This window comes from Hemitrygon akajei, chromosome 13 (genome assembly GCF_048418815.1).
Source record: "Hemitrygon akajei chromosome 13, sHemAka1.3, whole genome shotgun sequence".
Classification (NCBI taxonomy): domain Eukaryota; kingdom Metazoa; phylum Chordata; class Chondrichthyes; order Myliobatiformes; family Dasyatidae; genus Hemitrygon; species Hemitrygon akajei.
The window spans coordinates 107,731,686-107,746,068 of record NC_133136.1 but is presented as its reverse complement, the minus strand read 5'-3'; the positions used below and the strand labels follow the sequence as shown (position 1 = coordinate 107,746,068).

Sequence of the window (14,383 nt, the reverse complement as noted above, 5' to 3'; positions counted from 1 at the left end):
GTACATATAAAGCCCAGTGCACAATTAAACAAAGATAACAAACAGGTGCTAATGATCAATGACATAATAGGTTGAATGAACTAAGCTGATGAACTGAAACAGGTGTATAGAATAGTACAGCAAGAAAACCCCCTAAATCTAATCCCTTCTATCTACACAACGTCCTTATCCCTCCATCTTCCTCTCATTCATGTGGCTATCTAATTATCTCTTCAAAGCCTCTGATGTATTTGCATCTACCACCATACCAGGCACCGCATTCCAGGCATCCACCTCTCTGTGAGTAAAAAAAACATCCTTCTCATCCCCTCTCACCTTCAGTGCATGCCCACTAGTATTAGACATTTCTATACTGGAAAAAGGTGCTTCTTGTCTCCTATACCTATGGCTCTCATAATCTTATAAACCTCTATCAGATCTCCCCTCAGCCTCTGCAGCTCCAAAGAAAACAACCCAAGTTTGTCCAGCCTCTCATGGTAGCACATGCCCTCTAAACCAGGCAGCATCCCGGGAAACCTCTTCTGCACTCTCTTCAAAGTCTCAACATCCTTCCTATAGTGAGTGGGGTGACCAGAACTGTATGTAATACTCCAGATGTAGGGTTTTAACCAGAGTTTTCTAAAGTGGCAACGTTACCTACTAATTAAGTACCTCACTCACATTCTTTGTATCCAAGCAAATATTCCACTCTTTATCCTTGAGTGGTCCTACCCTCTCCCTAGTTATCCTTTTGATCTTCATGTATGTGTAAAATACCTTGGGTTTCACCTTAATCTTACTTGCCAAAGACTTATCATAGCTTATCAATTTACTTCTCTAATTCCCTTCTTCAATTTTCTTCGGCTTTTTTTATAATCCTCATGCAAAAACCCTCATTTGATCCTAATTTCTGAAGCTGTACCTATTTTCCTTTTTCTTCTTGACTAAATCACCTCTCTGGACATCCAAGGTTCTCTGATCTTTCCATCCTTGGCCTTCCTCTTAATGGGAACACTCCTGTGCTCTGTGCAATTGATCTTTAAACACCCTCCACGTCTGCCACACCCTCACCTAGAAAAAAGGTGTTCCCAATTAACTCTTCTTGGCTCCTGCCTAATGACCTCGTAATTGTCTTATTCCAACTTAAAATTCCCCCACAAAGACAATTCCTATCCTTATCTATAGATATCCTGAAAGTTAAGGAGTACAGTAGAAGGTATCAAACTGGACAAAGAACAACCAAGTTTAAAAGATGCGCATGTGGCAGATGTGATAGTTTAACCTTCAAATCATCAATTTTTACACCATGGCGAGAGTAAGCAAAACAACAAGACACAAAGTGGTCATCCTGCATCAGCAAGGTCTCTCCCAAACAGAATTTTTTTTAGCAGACAGGAGTTTCAAGATGTGCTATCCAAGCTCTTCTGAAGAAACACAAAGAAATGGGTAAGATTGAGGACCAGAAACACAGTGGTCGGCCACGGAAACTGAGTGCAGCAGACAAGAGATACGTCAAACTGATGTCCCTTCTAAATCCAAAGAAATCAAGCACTGCTATCCGCTCTGAACTCACAGAAACCATTGAAACCTAAGTACACCCCTCTACAGTCTGGAGAAGTCTTGTCAGAAGTGTTCTTCGTGGAAGAGTTCCTGCCGGACTGGGATGCTGAAGAATGGCAACAAGTGCTCTTGACTGGCAAGTCAAAATTTAAAATTGTCTCAAACAATTGGTAGTTTATATAAAAGCTGAAAAGCGCTTCGTTAATGGGTCTGCAGCAAACAGTGAAGCATGGCGGAGATTGCCTGCAGTTTTGGGGCTGTATTTCTCCAAATGAATTTGGTGATCTATTCAGAATTAGTGAACTCCTCAACGCTGAAAAATGCAATCGGGTTCTCATCCATCACTTAAAACCATCAGGAAGGTTTCTGATCGCTCCCAACTTCATTCTGCAGGAGGCGAGTGATGCCAAACACACGGCCAAGGTCATTAGAGACTATCTTTAGCAAAAAGAAGAACAAGGAGTTATGTAACAGATGTTATGGCCTCTATAGAGCCCTGATCTCAAAATCATCGAGGCTATCTGGGACTACTTAGAGAGGCAGAAGCAAGTGAGACAGCCATAGTCTTCAGAACTGTGGCAAGTTCTCCATGATGCTTGGAGCAGCCTACCTGCCAATTTTCTAATGAAGCTGCATGACAGTGTACCAGAGAGAATTAATGTAGTTTTAAAAGCGAAGGGTGGTCACACCAAATAGTGATTTGATTTGGTGTTTTTTTAAACTTTTTACTGTTCTTTATTGTTTTATATTTAGAAATAATTTTTAAAAAATTAGAAATATGAAATTTCATTTTATTATTTTTGAAAGCAACTTCGCTTTATAGAATTCCCTAAGACTTTCGCACCGTCCTATATTTCTAAAGAAAGAAACAAGTATAATCTAGGTTAAAAATTGGTGTACTTATTAACATATGTGTTCCCAATCTGCTTCCATACAAATATCCGTGTTGTACATTTAATCATATTATTTTGACTTGAGTTATACATAATCTGTAATATGGTAGAAATAAGGTTAATATTTCTGGGTTGATTTTGTAAATGTTTAATCATTATAACATTAACTTGGTGTATTTTTTGGACTAGTGAATGTATTTTTCCTTCATGTTCATCCTGATTCCATGATCTTGGATCTGCTTTTTTTAATTGTATTTTCCATCTGCATATTGTTACTTTGCATCTGTGGTATTTCTCATAGTTCTGATTTTATGTGTGCATTGTCATAAGAAATGACCATATATTTAAACTGACATCAAAATGTCTTTTACCTGGTTACTGTATTTATTGTCCCAGGATTTAAATGTTCTCATATCTTAGGGAGTGAAATAGTTGGATTTGGTCCTGAAAATGTATTCAGCTTGAATGAAGACAACAGTCACTACAAGATTAGTAAAAGCTTGCTCAAAGGGGGAGAAGGAAGCACAGTACCTCTGACCAGGGTGAAGTGTTTGGTCTCCATGACAACACCACATGACATCAGACTTCATGGTTCATCGGTCACCCCAGCATTTGTGGAGTTTGATACAAATCTGGAAGGTTTTGGGTGAGTATTAAATAGTTTGGTAATGTAGAGGAGAAAAGGGGTTCTGTACAGAAAATTATTAAAATAAGTACTAAGAAATAAAATACAATATTTACAATGCCTATAAAATGTATTCAATACCCCCCCCCCCGAAGTTTTCATGTTTTGTTGTTTTACAACATTGAATCACAGTGGATTAATTTGGTTTTATTTAACACCGATCAACAGAAAAAGACTCTATATGTGTCAACGTCTAAACGGATCTCTGCCAAGTGTTTTATATTTGTAATTAATTTAGACACTTTGTAGAGATCTGTTTTCACTTTGACACGAGTCTTTTTCTGTTGATCCATGTCAAAAAAAAGCCAAATTAAATCCACTACTGATTCAATGGTGTAAAACAATAAAACATAAAAACTTCCAAGGGGGGGGTGAATACTTTTTATAGACAATGTAGATGTAATCTGAATTTAATGACACACGACTTGACATGCTGCAGTTCCTGCTTGCACATTGATAAATTTGTGAAATATTAAATACATGTTGAAATTAAAGTCCAGCACCCTTGAGATCTGACAGGTACTGGACCACACAGAAAATCTGCATCTTGTTCTGAAGAGGAGAGCTGTTCTTTTAAGTATAGACACCCCTCAGGTTGTGTAAGGGCACTAAGAGCTTTGCATAACCTGAAATTTTCTTAAGTGGGCTGAGATTGCCAAAGTTGCACAGCTAGGTGAATTACCTATAGCACAGATCTTAGTTAATTTCAGATCAAAGTTAGATCTTAGTTGGAATTAATTAATTAGCGTGGATTTGTACTACAGATTCAAAATATGCTGGACGACAGGAGTTGCTGGAGCACAGAATGCTAGACAAGAGAAGTTCAACATGAAACAGTAGCTACTGGAATCTGGAGGCAACAGCAATCTGCTGGAGGAACAGAGATTTGTGTGGCATTTGTGGAAGCACTGCTTTCAGGGTATTGACCTGAAGCATCAACACTTCCTTTCATCTCCCAGATGCTGCCCTCAGCAGATTGTTTGTGGTTTGAACAAGTATATCATAAATAAGCTTAGTGAGAATTTCACAAAACCTGTTTTTCATTTCTTTTTTGATAGGTTCAGAATAAAAACTCATAATTTATAAAACCATTAAGAGCTCTGGTGTTTAACTTGTATAATTTATATACATATTTTAATGATACAGTTTTTAAAAGGGTTACCATAAGCTACAGTGCAGAGGAGATTGTGTTAATTGTAAGCCAATTATTTGTCTGAATTCTTATCAATGGAATTCTTTATAGAGCATTATTGCACAATCTGCTATAGCTGTGTTAAACAGCTGGCTGAACATATAGCAAATAAAGATTTTAATCTGAGACTTGCTATATTTGATATTTTACTTGAACTGATGTGAGGACTTGGTAAACAGACTAGTGCTTTTATCTGCTTAGGAATTCTACTGCATTTTACCTTCACTGAATGTACTGAACTTCCCATTGCTTAATTATTTTCATTCATGATTTCAGTTTATCATTATCAATACATGCTATATTGTAGTTTACATTGATTTTGTTATCTTAATATGCTGTACGTTTTTCTTGGCAGCTGTCTGTTTTTGCCTAGTTTGGCCCCTCACAATGCACCCATTAGTGCTTCAACCGCTACAGGAGGAATTAACGACGCAGCTGTCACAAGCGGACTTGGCACAGGTAAAAATATAATACTGTTTGTGGTAACTTCTTCTTTATCTGGGACGGCAAATGATATTCAAAATACAGAGGCTTCCAGGTACCTCGTGCGGCAAGGGTGGAGGAACTATATACAATGCATACTGGGAGTAAAAAGAGCAGAAGTAAAACTGACAGGCGTACTTTATTGATCCCACGGGAAATTGGGTTTTGTTACAGCTGCACCAACCAAGAATAGTGAAGAAATATAGCAATATAAAACCATAAATAATAATAAGTTAATCATGCCAAGTGGAAATAAGTCCAGGACCAGCCTATTGGCTCAGGGTGTCTGACACTCCGAGGGAGGAGTTGTAAAGTTTGATGGCCACGGGCAGGAATGATTTCCTATGACACTCAGTGTTACATCTCGGTGGAATGAGTCTCTGGCTGAATGTACTCCTGTGCCTAACCAGTACATTATGGAGTGGATGGGAGTCATTGTCCAAGATGGCATGCAACTTGGACAGCATCCTCTTTTCAGACACCACCGTCAAAGAGTCCAGTTCCACCCCCACAACATCACTGGCCTTACGAATGAGTTTGTTGATTCTGTTGGTGTCTGCTGCTCCAGCACACAACAGCAAACATGATAGCACTGGCCACCACAGCCTCATAGAACATCCTCAGCATCGTCCGGCAGATGTTAAAGGACCTCAGTCTCCTCAGGAAATAGAGACAGCTCTGACCCTTCTTGTAGACAGCCTCAGTGTTCTTTGACCAGTCCAGTTTATTGTCAATTCGTATCCCCAGGTATTTGTAATTCTCCACTATGTCCACACTGACCCCTTGGATGGAAACGGGTCAACGGTGCCTTAGCCCTCCTCAGGTCCACCACCAGCTCCTTAGTCTTTTTCACATTAAGCTGCAGATGATTCTGCTCGCACCATGTGACAAAGTTTCTCACCGTAGCCCTGTACTCAGCCTCATCTCCCTTGCTGATGCATCCAACTATGGCAGAGTCATCAGAAAACTTCTGAAGATGGCAAGACTCTGTGCAGTAGTTGAAGTCTGAGATACTGAAATACTGATACTGAAATGAGAGGCTGAAATACTGAGTGTTATGTGGGCATCCTGTAATCCTGTAAGCTTTGTGAACAGCTTACCCCCTGACAGGGTTGCAAACAGGTCAACCACCCATAGCAATGGGTACTTCTCCAGCCTAGAGACCTGATTCAAGGTAAGCCTGTAGTCCCCACATATCCTCACTGTTTTATCTGCCTTAAAAACTGGAACAATGGGAGCCGCCCACCTTGAAAATTGGATGGGCTCAGTGATGCCCAGCCCCTGTAAACGTTCCAGTTCCTCCTTGACTTTGCTTTTCATGGCATAGGGCACCGACCTGAGCTTAAAAAAAAAGTGGTGTGGCCTCAGGGTCGACATGGAGTTTCACGGTCACGCCCTTCAGTGTGCCCAGCTCGTCCATGAAAACGTCACTATACTGCTGCAGAATGTCCTCCGTTGTGTGTGCATACTTCATGCCAGTTGAGCCGGATTTTGTGAAGCCAATCACGGCCCAAAAGACTGGGCCCACTGCCCTTTGCTATCACCAGCCTGGCTTCAGCTTTCTGACCCCCAGTTGAAATATCCACATATAACACCCCTAAATGAGGTATGGGCTGCCCCGTATAGGTCCTAAATTTGAGCTTAGATGGTCTGATGGGAGGCAGGTTGGATCCCCATGTCCTCCTGTAGGTCTCTTCACTAATGACCGATGCAGTAGCCCCTGAATCAATCTCGAACATAATGTCCTTTCCCTTGACAGTGACTGTGGCATAATTGGTTCAGGTGGTTCCTCATCCGTTTCCACCCCAAACATGTTGTAGGCACACGCTGCCTCCTCGTCTGCTTCTTCTATGTGGTGTGTGACTGCCTGAACCTATTGAGCTTTCCCCTGCCCAGGCTTAACCTTACCCTTTAAGCACCTGCACTTTTTAACTAAATGTCCCTTTTTGCTGCAAGCATGGCAGACAGTATCTTTGAATTTGCAAACATTTGCATTGTGCGTCCCTCCACACCGAGAACATCAGGACTGGTACATTTTGACCCAATTAAGCGACTGCCCCAATTAGCCAAAATTTCATGGAAATATTTAGGAGATATAAAAAAGTCAATCTGAGGAACAAATAATGTTATTTAACTGAAATACAGAACAAATTAGAACACTACCAATACTACTGCAGAACTACAAAACTGTAGTTCTTAATACTTACTGACAGGAATTAATACGAGTTGCTTTCTTTTGACTGTAAATTAACAAAATTAGTGTGACATCTTGTGCAGGTAATGAACTACTTTCATACAATGTTGTCACATCTTCATTTTCATTGTAACATTCAAGATCATGGTCGATACCTTCAAGTTCTTGGCAGCTTCTAACTTGAAGTACTGAAATCGTTTCATTTTCACACCCTGCCATTTCTGATATCTCCAAGCCTGAATACTTGAAACCAGCAGTGAGAAAATAGTTCTAAATTGTCTTGAACTCAACAGGTCGGGCAGCATCCGTTGAAAGGAGCAGTCAACATTTTGGCCCGAAACGTTGACTGCTCCTTTCAACGAATGCTGCCCAACCTGCTGAGTTCATTCAGCTTGTTTGTACATGTTGATTTGACCACAGCATCTGCAGTGTACTTTGTGTTTTCTAAATTGTCGTACTGTTTATTTCTTGCCAACTATCAGTGACAAAAATCACTGCTGTTTGGACACAAACACCCATTACTGACACTATGTTAAAACTGTCCTCCCAAAGCACGGTGCTGTGTCTAACACAACTGACACCAGTTAAAATCTGTTCGACAAAAGTCTCCTGCCCTAATTAAGCGGCAGGGTGTCCCAAGTAAACAAATTGGAATCTGTGCTATTTTCTTAGAATATTTTGTTCATAGAATTTTTCCCAAATAAGCAGCTGCCCCGATTAGCTGATGGCCCAATTAACCGGTATCCATTTTATATGGTGAAATATACATACTTTGATTATATGTCTTTTATACCAGCTTCAGAAAAAAGTCGAACATAATAATGTTCTCACTGTTTCCCACTTTGTAATAATTAGCTGATTTTACTCCCTCCAACTTCATTAAAATAAAATAAAAATAAATTTCATTCGTTGTACATATCAGTTAACAAATTGATTGCTTCTTCACCAAATTCTGTAATTTTAAACAGCTAATACTTTGTAAGCAGCATACTTGCGGAGAGTTGACCTGTGTTTTCTGTTATTTCCTTCTAACCTCTAACACAGTATCATAGGGATTAATGCCACAGGTCCCGGAGTTCAAATCCGAGCTCTGTAAGGAGTTTGCGTGTTCTTCCTCATGAACACATGAGCTTTCTCCAGGTGCTTTGGTTTCCTGCCACATTCTAAAGATGTACCACTTAGTAGGCCACTAGTCATTATAGATTGCCCTGTGATTAGGCTCGGGTTAAATAGGCGGGTTGCTGGCTGGTGCAGTTCGTTGGTCCAGAAGGAGCTGTTCTGTGCTGTATCTCTAAATAAAAATAAATAAAGTAAATAATGTATTTAGCATGGGTGGAACTACAGCAATTTAATACCAAGCCTGGTTCATCTTTTTAAAAGCAAAATTATTGCCCATAGAGATTCAAAACATCCACTGATCAGTCAGTATTCTTAAAGTGTTTCATGGGTACCACTGAAACTGCAGCAGATGTGCTCCAGTTATATATTGAAGATCTGAAACTGCTGAGGGCAGGCTCCACTCTGGACCTTCTGTTGAATCTATGGTGAACAGGCATTTGTAATTGATCCATCAAAGATGATTTACCTTCGCAAAGTGAGCCATATTAAATATTTTTATTTGTGGTTCAGTTTATTTCTGGTACAAGGTTCTCCTTTTCTGAATTGAAGGAGACCATTTGTACTCCTATTAAGTGCTGAGTACTTTTGATGAATTGTTGGTTCCTGTTTCCATTATTTAAGTAAGCTCTTCTCCCAGATTTATAATAGAATTTTATTCATTTATTTATCTATTTAGTGATACAGCAAAGATTATGTCCTTACAGCCCTTTGAGTCGCGCTGCCCCAGCAACCCCACAGCCCGAATTAACCCTAACCTAAACATGGGACAATGTACAATTTGTTCTAAGTAAAGGTGTCAGATGGAGACATTTTTTTTGTCCTGCTCCTAATAGGAACTGCTGTCATGGGATTTTTGAGCTACTGTTTTTGCCAAATTACATCAGTGTTTTTAGCAATGCCTAAGCAGCAAAATAAGGAGGGCCTAATTATCTGTCATAGTTGTGAGTGACTATAACTCAAGTAATGCAAATTGCAATGCATGTGTGAAGCAGCAAATGGGATTTGTTCTACATTTATTAAGTCAATAAGACCCTTTATTGGTCAGGGTTGACCATGGATATTGTATCCTAGCTGTCTATGTGCTATGCAAGCCAGGGCAGTACGATATGGAGAGCAAGCTTTTGCCCATGCAGCAGACTCCTCTATTCCACGCAGCTGATGAATCCAAAGAAAGGCAGAGACTGATGCAGTTTGGCCCTAGTGGCATCACAGGAGCTCCCAGTCAGTGTTGAACTCAAAGCTTAGCTGCCTTAGGGACTCCAGGTCAGGTTTCCTCCTGGAGGTTTATTCCTGAAGCTTTCCCTATGAGTGGGTATAATGCTGCAGAGGTTTGAGTCCAGAGGTTTTCCTTCTCCTAGATGAGCTGCTAGCCATGGCTGACGAGCCCCATCTGCCTGAAGGGACTAGTTTTAAGGCACCAGTAACCCACCTTTGCACCTTCTCCTGTCAGCAGAAACAGTTCTGTCAGGCTTAGTAGCAAAATGGACTTGGTTGTCGGGTGATAATTTCAGATGCACACCATTGAGAGCTTATTCCCACTACCTCCCCTGGCTATGACAACCTTAAGCCAATAAGAACTGGAAAAAAATATATGTACTGTCCTTCACTTGTTTGAATAAAAGTAAAACTGTCTTTCAGGTGAACGATTCTTTCCACCTCCATCTGGACTTACTTATTCAACCTGGCTTTGCATTGAGAGATTTAGTAACCCTCTGAACAATCATCCTGTTAAGCTTCTTACCCTTGTGCGGAGATCGAATTCATCTGAACAGCACTATGTTTGTCTTGCTATAATCCTTTCTGGGAAAGACAAGTCCCTGTTTGTTTCTACCAAGGAGGAGTTGTTGCAAAACTATGGTGAGTTAGTGCTAAATTTGTTATTTAAACATGTATGTAAAGTAACAGATTAAAAATGAAGGTTTTGCAAAATAACATTTTTATAATCCAAATTATATTTTGGGAGGCATTATTAAGATAAATAGATTTATCTTTGATACTCAAGTTAATATTATGTAGAACAATATTCTTTCATTCTGATTATTTTAAAGACAACCTGTTCATTATCTTCTCAATGGGCAGACACCATCATCCAGAAATAAATACACTAAACCTATGCTGCACTTGGGCAAGTATGTGCATCCTCGGGAAACTAGGCATTTAGTCCTGGAGTGATGTTGTTAATATCCTTCACTCGTACTTCAGGCCTCCTCTTTTGTTAACTAGTTTTGTATATTACTCTAATAATCTTGTCACTTGATGTTAGTTTTCATTTGATTAGCAATTTGAAGTATTTTATGTCCATGTTAGTCTATGGAAATTTATTACATTGAAGGGAAAGTTTATAAATTCAAGCAAGTGAATTTCTGTAATAAGCTTAAATTAGTACCAAGATAATATTAACAAGTATAAAATTGAAAGTATGTTTGAAGAAATTGAGTTATACAGCATGGAAATAGGACTACAGGCCCAACTTGTTATTGCTGTGAAGCCTATCTAACCTAAATCCCATTTGCCTGCATTTTGGTCCATATCCCTCAAAACCTGTTTAAATATTTTTTTATTAAAGAACTTAGTTTGGCCTGCTTCTTCCATCTGCTTTGGTAATTTGTTTCTCATATCTACCACCCTCTGTGTGGAGAAACTTGCCCCTCAGATTTAAAGCTACTTGAAGTACTGGTGCTGATGGTGTATTATGCTAATTTGTTCTGGAATAATGCAGAGTGATGTCATCCTGTGTAACGTGCTAAATTGCTTTCCCTCTTTTTTTAGTTGATGACTTCAGTGAGGAGTCGTCCTTTTATGAGATTCTTCCTTACTGTGCTCGATTTCGCTGTGGTGATCTAATTAATGAGGGACAGTGGCATCACCTAGTGCTCGTGATGAGTAAAGGCATGTTGAAGAATAGCACTGCTACGTTATATGTGGATGGCCAGCATGTTAACACAGTAAAGGTATGATGTCCTGACAGAGTTTGAATGAAATTTAGTCTGAAATTGTAAAACTAACTGATTTTATTACTGTCAATCAAATTATTTTTCTGTCTCCCTTCTGTTGGTCATTTCTTATATTTGAAATGACGTGATCAGTTCAGTATTTCTTGTACCAAAGATAATTAAGCCAGTGTATTATCATAGCACAAATTATGCTTTTGTATTGTTCAAGAATTGCTATTAGAGGTTTCCCTCAGCTAGGCTATAATGTATAACGATTATTCATAGTTTTTGACTTCACACTTCACCCTGTGGGAAATCTTTCATTCTTGTTATGATATAATTTCCGTTAGCTAATAAAAATCATGTAAGCGAATTGGTTAGCCAGTGGATTTTAATTCCCAAACGAACCTGTGATTTTAGAAGCTAATTTAAATAAGGTGATGGTACTATGTCCCAGACAATTATCAAAGGACTCAGGTGTATGAACAAAATTGGCTCAGCTGTGGCATACAACTTGTGATGTTGTTGTCAATTGAAAAGTTGCATTAATCAGATTACAGACTTCTTGCATTCATAAAAGGGGACATTTTTATTTTACTCATACTGTTTCAAATGAAAACTAAGAAGGGCAATATCAATATTAAGTAAAGCTTTCAAATATGAGAAAATCTGCAGATGCTTGAAATCCAGTACCTGGTCTGCTGAATTTTGTGCATTTGCTTAGTAAAGATTTAGAACTGTTGGATGGATGCTTACAATTTTGGATTTTGGTGTATTAAGAGATTTTTGTTATGATATTTAATGTTCATATAATCAAATTTATAAACAATCGGCAGTTTAATGGTTTATTAAAGACAAGTTTGTTAAGTTTTAACAAGAAAATTTCAGGTAGTAATAGATTGATGTTCTACTTGCCCCACTTCAATAGGGAATATATTATTGTCTTAATTGTAGACACTGCTTTCATTTCACTCATCCTCTATTTGTCTCTGCTGTTAATCTGTTCCTCTGTCTTTCCCTGTAAGTTCTTTTTTTAAATTAAATGAGGCTTGCTTTTCAAATAAACTGACAAATTAATACTCTTTTTTTTACGTAATCCTAATCATAACAGTTATACTTAATAAAGAGATTGTGTTTTATTTCAGTTTATTTCACTGTGCAGAGCAGTTACATTATTTTATCAGACGCTCTAAAAGATATGCCCAGCTTCTTTAAAATAAAAGGCAATAAAAAAAGTTATTCAGACTTGCCACAAATTTAGAATATGTATGGGCGCATGGTACTTGATAAAAGAGAACATTACTGGATAATTTGTGTAGTTAGTTGATGTAATTTGCCACATTGAAGCTTTTTGGATCCTTCAAGAAACATAATCCAAATAAGATTAATAATATATTTCAACCTATGTGAGTTTTCCTTGACTCTACGTAGCAGTGTAGCTGACTTTCTCTTTAACATTAAGGTTAATTGCAGCTTTGTGACCATCCCAGAATGATAATGAATCCTGACCAGTGTCTTAAAACTTTTATTCTATTTTGGTTATTTATGTTCAATAAACTATCTCAAGTTCATTTAATTCCATAATATGAAGAAGATCAGTCTATCACATTTGATTGCAATATTTTGTCTTAGCTACTGTACCAATCTTCCATTGTTTTCAATGATTGATAAACTTGTAGACTGCTGGCTCTTTTTTTGGCTGAAGAAAAATAAATGGAAAAGTAACCAGGTCTCATGTTAACATTTTTGGACCAGATGTAAATGTGATCAACTAGATATGCTATCAATTGTATGTGTAAGAGAATTATCCTTTAGAAACATTATTGAATCCCTCGCCCACCCTCACACTTTTTTTAATTGCGAGAGCATCATGGTAGTATGCTTCATTAATGACTTAATCCCTGATACCACTGAGGAAACTAGTTGTTTGCAATGCAAATATTGTGAGGATTGAGTACCCATTCTGCATTTCTGCCTTTACGTTTGGACTGCAAACTATCTTTGTTTTGCCAAACAGAAATAAAGACAAATTTTCATTGATGTGTTACATGAAAAACTTTATCTTTGCAGAACTGATAATTACAGGTATTTACCTTATTTTGTTTGTATTTGTATTTCTAGCTTCACTATATCCACAGTTCACCTGGTGGGTCTGGATCTGCAAATCTGCCAGTTGTTAGTACAGTGTATGGTTACATTGGAACACCTCCAGCTCAGCGCCACATCTCATCCTTAATATGGCGTCTTGGACCCACTCACTTTCTGGAGGATGTTTTACCAGCTACCAGCATCAGTATCATTTATGAATTGGGACCAAATTATGTTGGTAGCTTCCAAGCTGTGGGTATTCCATGTAAGTATCATTCTAGATATAAGATTATAAAGTTCAAAATTAAACTGATTAAATTTTTGTCAGATAGAAAAGAGCTTGTTACTTTGAGATAAAATGTGTTGGTGTCATTACATAACTGATTTACCCGAGCTTTTTGTGTATCTGTTGAAAAATCCTTCTCACATTTTATTGTTTTGTCACATTGATTTAGGCACGATGTTCTGACACTTGTCATTGGTGTGACATTTTTCAGTTGCAGATTATGACTTAAATGTTCTTCAGCACTTGTATATGCATTCCCCCTCTTTTAGCAAGCTCAAATAATAAACGTAAAGCTAAGATCAGGTCTGTGGACTGCACTCTTCATCACAGTGGCCCTTATTTAGGAAAATTGGCAGGGTTAACAACATAAGAAGAGTCATTAATTTGATCTACAAAGCTTCTTCAATCAACTTGGTTCATTTTTATCTTTTCTCAATTCTGATAAAGGGTTATTGGCCTAAAGCAGTAACTTATTCTTTCCATGGATGCTGCCTGCCTTGATGAGCATTTCCAGCATTTTCTGATTTTATTTCTGAACCCCATGATACCCCACCAACATCACTCAGCAGTTCTGAAATTGACCCCTATATTCCTACTGTTTTCTGTTCAATGTTTGCACTAATATACAAACCCCTTGAGGCCTCATATGGTAACATTTCTGTAGTATCTTATCAGATGACCTAAAGTATTTATGTCTTTAATGCTTATGCTTGTTGCATCTTAATAAAGAATTCAAACAAATTTGCTATATGTTGTTTCCTATTCATGAAACAATATTGACTCTGCCTAATTATTGGTTAACTGTGGTCTTGTTATGTCAATTTTTTTGTGCAAATAATGGATGCCAGTCTATAAGTATATAGTTATTCTTTCTTTTTGTCTTCCTGCTGGATGGATTAAGTATTGGCAATCCAGCAGATCAGTAATAAACCCAACATGAGTGGATTTTTTAGCTTGTTGTTATGATCTCT

The 14,383-nt window shown here is 38.1% G+C and overlaps 1 protein-coding gene across 2 annotated transcripts in view; it reads left to right on the top strand.

The window, feature by feature from the left end:
* wdfy3 (WD repeat and FYVE domain containing 3) overlaps nt 1-14,383 on the top strand; it is a 333,550-nt gene that overhangs the window by 159,970 nt on the left and 159,197 nt on the right. For both annotated transcript variants that reach the window (XM_073065240.1, XM_073065239.1), the window contains 5 exons: nt 2,853-3,078; nt 4,665-4,768; nt 9,744-9,962; nt 10,875-11,056; nt 13,160-13,391. In XM_073065240.1, the coding sequence (XP_072921341.1) occupies nt 2,853-3,078; nt 4,665-4,768; nt 9,744-9,962; nt 10,875-11,056; nt 13,160-13,391 (963 nt within the window). The remainder of the gene's footprint in view (nt 1-2,852; nt 3,079-4,664; nt 4,769-9,743; nt 9,963-10,874; nt 11,057-13,159; nt 13,392-14,383) is intronic.